Source organism: Chrysemys picta, unplaced genomic scaffold (assembly GCF_011386835.1).
Source record: "Chrysemys picta bellii isolate R12L10 unplaced genomic scaffold, ASM1138683v2 scaf2579, whole genome shotgun sequence".
NCBI classification, from domain to species: domain Eukaryota; kingdom Metazoa; phylum Chordata; order Testudines; family Emydidae; genus Chrysemys; species Chrysemys picta.
The window spans coordinates 379-8,000 of NW_027055282.1; the positions used below are offsets into that span (position 1 = coordinate 379).

The 7,622-nt window shown below is 48.2% G+C and overlaps 1 protein-coding gene across 1 annotated transcript; it reads right to left on the reverse strand.

Moving 5' to 3' along the window:
* Window positions 1-2,242: 2,242 nt before the first annotated feature.
* LOC135980302 (uncharacterized) lies at window positions 2,243-7,558 on the reverse strand. Its single transcript, XM_065580334.1, has 2 exons — window positions 3,879-7,558; window positions 2,243-3,148 (listed from the first exon to the last, which is right to left on the reverse strand). The coding sequence occupies exons 1-2, from the start codon at window positions 4,399-4,401 to the stop codon at window positions 2,640-2,642; spliced, it is 1,032 nt and encodes a 343-aa protein (XP_065436406.1). The 5' UTR covers window positions 4,402-7,558; the 3' UTR covers window positions 2,243-2,639.
* Window positions 7,559-7,622: the final 64 nt, after the last annotated feature.

The window sequence follows — 7,622 nt, forward strand, 5'->3', positions numbered from 1 at the left end:
GAGTTTCTTCACTTAAGCACTGCATCAGCACAGCTGCAGTGTTTTAAGTGTCCACTTACCCGAACATTTAAGTGAACCAAAACAAGAACTTAATACTTCTGTAACGCTGTGCACGTAAAACAGGAGGCACTTGAGAAATGGTTTAATATTTCCACATCTGCTTATTCTAATCTACCTATATTTCATCTGCTTCCTATACAGGATTGCATCTTTTCACAAGAAGTTACAGGCTACTAAAATGCTTCCTTCAGGAAATAAGATTTTCCATGGGTGTGAGGTACACAATTGACAGCATTACTACAAAAGAAAGCGATAAATCTTAGCATAGGCAAATAATTGCTGTGCTGAGTTCCATTTGGAGTGTCAATCATTTAACACTCTGTGAATGTCATTCTTCAGATTTTTAACAGAAATATATTTCAGCCTCAATGTACTAATAAAAGGAAGCATCAATTATGCACCTGCCATTGAACAGTTTCATTTGGAATGAGCTAAAGAGAAGAGAAAGAAAGCTGTGCTAAAGCTACCGACCACGATAAAGTCAATGGGTTGGAGGGGAAGGAGTTGGTGATCAGAAGCAGTTACTTGGGTTTTGATTCTTGTATTCACAGAGGTTGAACAGTCCTTAGGTAGAAGCATAACCATGTCCACCAAAGGCAGGACAAGTAGTAATGGGCTAAATCTGCAGCAAGGGAGATTTAGATTAGATATTAGGAAAGCTTTCTAACTATAAGGGTATGTCTACACTACGGGATTAATCCGAATTTATATAATTCGAATTTGGGAAACAGATTGTATAAAGTCGAATGTATGCGGCCACACTAAGCACATTAATTCAGCGGTGTGCGTCCATGTTCTGGGGCTAGCGTCGATTTCTGGAGCGTTGCACTGTGGGTAGCTATCCCATAGCTATCCCATAGTTCCCGCAGTCTCCCGCGCCCATTGGAATTCTGGGTTGAGATCCCAGTGCCTGATGGGACAAAAAACATTGTCGCAGGTGGTTCTGGGTACAGCCTCACCCCTCCCTCCCTCCCTGCATGAAAGCAACGGACAGCAGACAACCATTTCGTGCCTTTTTTCCTGGGTGAACACTGCAGACTCCATACCACGGTAAGCATGGAGCCCGCTCAGCTCAAGACAGCAGTCATGAACATTGAAAACACCTCGCGCGTTCTTGTGGGGTTTATGCTGAGCCAGGACCAGAAAAATGAGGCGAGGAGGCAGCGGCGGTGGCAGCGCAGCGACAAGCGTGATGAGAACATGGACATGGACACGGACACAGAATTCTTCAAACCGCGGGCCCCGGTGCTTTGGAGATCATGTTGTTAATGGGGCAGGTTCTATCCATGGAACGCCAATTCTGGGCAAGGGAAACAAGCACAGACTGGTGGGACCGCATAGTGTTGCAGGTGTGGGATGATTCCCAGTGGCTGCGGAACTTTCGCATGCGTAAGGGCACTGTCATGGAACTTTATGACTTGCTGTCCCCTGACCTGACGCGCCAGAATACCAAGATGAGAGCAGCCCTCACAGTTGAGAAGCGAGTGGCGATAGCCCTGTGGAAGCTTGCAACGCCAGACAGCTACCGGTCACTCGGGAATCAATTTGGAGTGGGCAAATCTACTGTGGGGGCTGCTGTGATGCAAGTAGCCAAAGCAATCACTCAGGTGCTGCTACGAAAGGTAGTGACTCTGGGAAATGTGCAGGCCATAGTGGATGGCTTTGCTGCAATGGGATTCCCTAACTGTGGTGGGGCAATAGATGGAACCCATATCCCTATCTTGTCACCGGACCACTAGGGTACCACTAGGGTACCCAGTACATAAACCGCAAGGGGTACTTTTCAATGGTGCTGCAAGCACTTGTGGATCACAAGGGACGTTTCACCAACATCAATGTGGGCTGGCCGGGTAGGGTTCATGACGCTCGCGTCTTCAGGAACACTACTCTGTTTAAAGGGCTGCAGCAAGGGACTTACTTTCCGGACCAGAAAATAACCGTTGGGGATGTTGAAATGCCAATAGTTATTCTTGGCGACCCAGCCTACCCCTTAATACCATGGCTCATGAAGCCATACACAGGCAGCCTGGACAGGAGTCAGGAGCTGTTCAACTACAGGCTGAGCAAGTGCAGAATGGTGGTAGAATGTGCATTTGGCCGTTTGAAAGGTCGCTGGCCATCGTTACTGACTCGCTCAGACCTCAGCCAAATCAATCTCCCCATTGTTATTTCTGCTTGCTGTGTGCTCCACAGTCTCTGTGAAAGTAAGGGCGAGACCTTTATGGCGGGGTGGGAGGCTGAGGCAAATCGCCTGGCTGCTGATTACGTGCAGCCAGACACCAGGGCGATTAGAAGAGCACACCAGGAAGCTCTGTGCATCAGAGAAGCTTTGAAAACCAGTTTCATGACTGGCCAGGCTACAGTGTGAAATATCTGTTTGTTTCTCCTTCATGAAAACCCGCCCCCTTTATTGACTCATTCTCTGTAAGGAACCCACCCTCCCCCTTCCCCCAGCTTGCTTTAAAACCAAATAAAGTCACTATCGTTTAAAAATCATTTATTCTTTATTAATACATTATAAAAAGAGAGAGGGAACCTGGGTGGGGTTTGGGAGGAGGATCGGGGGGAAGGAAAAGGCACTAAAAAAAGGTTAAAAAAATGACAGCCTTTTTCTTGGGCTGTCCACTGGGGTGGAATGGGAAGGTGTACGGAGCCTCCCCCCCCCGCGTTCTTACACGTCTGGGTGAGGAAGCTATGGAACATGGTGAGGGGGGAGGGGGGTCATACAGGGGCTGTAGTGGCACTCTGTTATCCTGCTGCCGTTCCTGAAGCTCCACCAGACGCCAGAGCATGTCTGTTTGCTCACGCAGCAGCCCCAGTGTTGCATCCTGCCTCCTCTGATCTTCCTGCCACCACCTCTCATCTCGAGCGTCTCTCCTCTCCTCACGTTGGTCCCTCCTGTCCTCACGTTCACTGTCTTCTTTCCTATACTTTGAAACGGTGTCCTTCCACTCATTCAGATGAGCTCTGTCACTGCGGATGGATTCCATGATTTCTGCGAACATCTCGTCTCGCGTCTTCTTTTTCCGATGCCTTATCTGTGATAGCCTTCGGGACGGAGGAGGGAGGCTTGAAGAATTTGCAGCTGCTGGAGGGAGGGAAAAAAGGAGAGAATTTTTTTAAAAGATACATTTTGCAGAACAATGCTTATACTCTTTCACGGTGAACAACACTATTCACATTACATAGCACATGTGATTTCTGTGCAAGGTCGCATTTTGCCTCTTAATATTGAGTGCCTGTGGCTTTGCTGCTAGAGATCACAGACGCAGGTCTGGGCAACAGAATTCGGCTTGCATGCGGCCATGGTAAGCCATTGTCTTTCGGCTTCTGCGCCCTCCTTTCCCACATACCAAGCAAAGCCCGTTGAGTGCTGCGGTTTTCCTGTTAACATTCAGCAGCAGAAAACAAACTAACCCCCTGCCCCCATCCAATTCTCTGGATGATCTCTTTATCCCTCCCCCCACCACGTGGCTGGTATCAGGGAAGATCCATGCAGGAACCAAACACCCCCCACCCCGCCATGAATTCTCTGGGATGATCGCTTTACCCCTCCCCCCACCACGTGGCTGGTATCAGGGAAGATCCCTGCTAGCCAAACTTGAAAAGCTCTGGGCCAATTTCCCCCCGCCACCCCCCCACCCCCCCCCAGCTTCATGGAGATGTCCCTGGAGGATTTCCACTCCATCCCCAGACACGTTAACAGAATTTTCCAGTAGCTGTACTGGCTGCAAATGCATCCCAAGTCCTCAGGGCAAAGTAATCGTTAAAAACCCTTGCTTTTAAAACAAGTTTTATATTTTAAAAGGTAAACTCACCTGAGGTCCCTTCCATGGGGTCGTGGTCTTGGATACTAGGTTGGGAGGGTACTTCAGTCAGGCTGAGAAAAAGATCCTGGCTGTTGGGAAGAACGGAGTGCTCGGTGCTCTCTGCAAGCTCGTCCTTCTCCTCCTCCTCTTCCCCGTCCGCAGAATCCTCAGGTGTAGCTGATGAGATGATCCCCCCCTCGGAATCCATGGTCAGAGGTGGGGTAGTGGTGGCGGCCCCCCCTAGAACTGCATGCAGCTCGTCGTAGAAGTGGCATGTCCGCGGCTCTGACCCGGAGCGACCGTTTGCCTCCTTTGTTTTTTGATAGGCTTGTCTGAGCTCCTTGACTTTCACGCAGCACTGATCTGAGTCCCTATTGTGGCCTCTCTCCATCATGCCCTTGGAGATTTTTTCAAAAGTTTTTGCATTTCGTCTTTTTGAACGAAGTTCTGCTAGCACTGAATCCTCTCCCCATATAGCGATCAGATCCAGTACGGTCCATGCTGGTGCTCTTTTTCGATTATCGGCCTGCATGGTTACCTGTGCTGATGAGCTATCTGTGGTCACCTGTGCTCTCCACACTGGGCAAACAGGAAATGAAATTCAAATGTTCGCAGGGCTTTTCCTGTCTACCTGGCCAGTGCATCCGAGTTTAGATTGCTGTCCAGAGTGGTCACAATGGTGCACTGTGGGATAGCTCCCGGAGGCCAATACCATCGAATTGCGGCCACACTAACTGTAATTTGAAATGATAAAATTGATTTTGGCGCTACTCCGCTCGTCGGGGTGGAGCACAGAAATCGATTTAAAGAGCCCTTTATTTCAAATTAAATGGCTTGGTTGTGTGGACGGGTGCAGGGTTAATTCGATTTAACGCTGCTAAATCCGAATTAAAGTTGTAGTGTAGACCAGGCCTAAGGGTAGTTAAGCACTGGAATAGGCTTCCAAGGAAGACTGTGAACTCCCCATCATTGGAGGTTTTTAAGAACAGGTTGGACAAACTTTTGTCAGGGATGGTCTAGGTTTACTTGGTCCAACTCAGTGCAGGGGGCTAGACTTGATGACTTCTTGAGGTCATTTTCAGCCCTACATTTTTATGACTCTATGATCCTATAACCAAGAAAAAACAATTCCGGGCATCAGTATTTAAGCAGTATTATACCATATATGGTGTCAAGTATCAGGGGGTAGCCGTGTTAGTCCGTATCTACAAAAACAACAAGGAGTCTGGTGGCACCTTAAAGACTAACAGATTTATTTGGGCATAAGCTTTCGTGGGTAAAAACCTCACTTCTTCGGATGCATAGAGTGAAAGTTACAGATGCAGGCATTATATACTGACACATGGAGAGCAGGGAGTTACTTCGCAAGTGGAGAACCAGTGTTGACAGGGCCAATTCAATCAGGGTGGATGTAGTCCACTCCCAATAATGGATGAGGAGGTGTCAATTCCAGGAGAGGAAAAGCTGCTTCTGTAATGAGCCAGCCACTCCCAGTCCCTATTCAAGCCCAGATTAATGATGTAAAATTTGCAAATGAATTTTAGTTCTGCTGTTTCTCTTTGAAGTCTGTTTCTGAAGTTTTTTTGTTCAATGATAGTGACTTTTAAATCTGTAATAGAATGACCAGGGAGATTGAAGTATTCACTTACTGGCTTATGTATGTTACCATTCCTGATGTCCGATTTGTGTCCATTTATTCTTTTGCGGAGGGACTGTCCGGTTTGGCCAATGTACATGGCAGAGTGGCATTGCTGGCACATGATGGCATATATAACATTAGTGAATGTGCAGGTGAATGAGCCCTTGATGGTGTGGCTGATGTGGTTGGGTCCTCTGATGGTGTCGCCAGAGTAGATATGGGGACAGAGTAGGCAACGAGGTTTGCTACAGGGATTGGTTCCTGGGTTGGTGTTTCTGTGGTGTGGTGTGTAGTTGCTGGTGAGTATTTGCTTCAGGTTGGGGGGGTGGTCTGTAAGCGAGGACTGGCCTGCCTCCCAAGGTCTGCGAGAGTGAGGGATCGTTTTCCAGGATAGGTTGTAGATCATTGATAATGCACTGGAGAGGTTTTAGCTGGGGGCTGTAGGGGATGGCCAGTGGTGTTCTGTTATTTTCCTTGTTGGGCCTGTCCTGTAGTAGGTGATTTCTGGGTACCCATCTTGCTCTTTCAATCTGTTTCCTCACTTCCCCAGGTGGGTATTGTAGTTTTACGAATGCTTGATAAAGATCTTTGTCCTCACCCACAACCACTTCAGATTTGGGGACAACTTATACCTTCAAGTCAGTGGCACTGCTATGGGTACCCGCATGGCCCCACAGTATGCCAACATTTTTATGGCTCACTTAGAACAACGCTTCCTCAGCTCTCGTCCCCTAGTGCCCCTCCTCTACTTCAGCTACATTGATGACATCTTCATCATATGGACCCACAGAAAGGAGGTCCTTGAAGAATTCCACCTGGACTTCAACAATTTCCACCCCACCATCAACCTCAGCCTGGACTAGTCCACACAAGACATCCACTTCTTGGACACTACAGGGCAAATAAGTGATGGTCACATAAACACCACCCTATACCAGAAACCTACTGACCGCTATATGTACCTACATGCCTCCAGCTTCCATCCAAGACACATCACACAATCCATTGTCTACAGCCAAGCCCTAAGATACAACCGAATTTGCTCCAACCCCTCAGACAGAGACAAACACCTACAAGATCTTTATCAAGCATTCGTAAAACTACAATACCCACCCCCGCCCCACTTCGCTGCTTGGGGCGGCAAAAAACCTAGAGCCAGCCCTGTCCTTTAGCACCCTCGGATGCAACACATCTGGGCCCATGGACTTGTGCTCGTCCAGCTTTTCTAAATAGTCCCGAACCACTTCTTTCTCCACAGAGGGCTGGTCACCTCGCCCCATGCAGTGCTGCACAGTGCAGTAGTCTGGGAGCTGACCTTCTTCATGAAGACAGAGGCAAAAAAAGCACTGAGTACATTAGCTTTTTCCACATCCTCTGTCACTAGGTTGCCTCCCTCATTCAGTAAGGGGCCCACACTTTCCTTGACTTTCTTCTTGTTGCTAACGTACCTGAAGAAACCTTTATTGTTACTCTTAACATCTCTTGCTAGCTGCAACTCCAAGTGTGATTTGGCCTTCCTGATTTCACTCCTGCATGCCTGAGGCCTGGTCTACACTAGGAGGTTATGTTGAATTTAGCAGTGTTAAATCAAATTAACCCTGCACTCGTCCACACAACGAAGCTATTTAGTTCGACATAGAGGTCTCTTTAATTCGATTTCTGTACTCCTCCCCGACGAGGGGAATAGCGCTAAATTCGACATGGCCATGTCGAATTAGGGTAGGTGTGGATGGAATTCGATGGTAATAGCTCCAGGAGCTATCCCACAGTGCACCACTCTGTTGACGCTCTGGACAGCCGTCTGAGCTCGGATGCTCTGACCAGCCACACAGAAAAAGCCCCGGGAAAATTTGAATTCCTTTTCCTGTCTGGCCAGTTTGAATCTCATTTCCTGTTTGGACATTGTGGCGAGCTCAGCAGCACTGGCAACGATGCATAGCTCTCCAGCAGAGGTGACCATGCAATTGCTGAATAGAAAGAGGGCCCCAGCATGGACTGATTGGGAAGTCTTGGATCTGATTGCTGTGTGGGGCGATGAGTCCGTGCTTTCAGAGCAGCGATCGAAAAAATGGAATGCGAAGATCTACGAGAAGATCTCCAAAGCCAAGATGGAG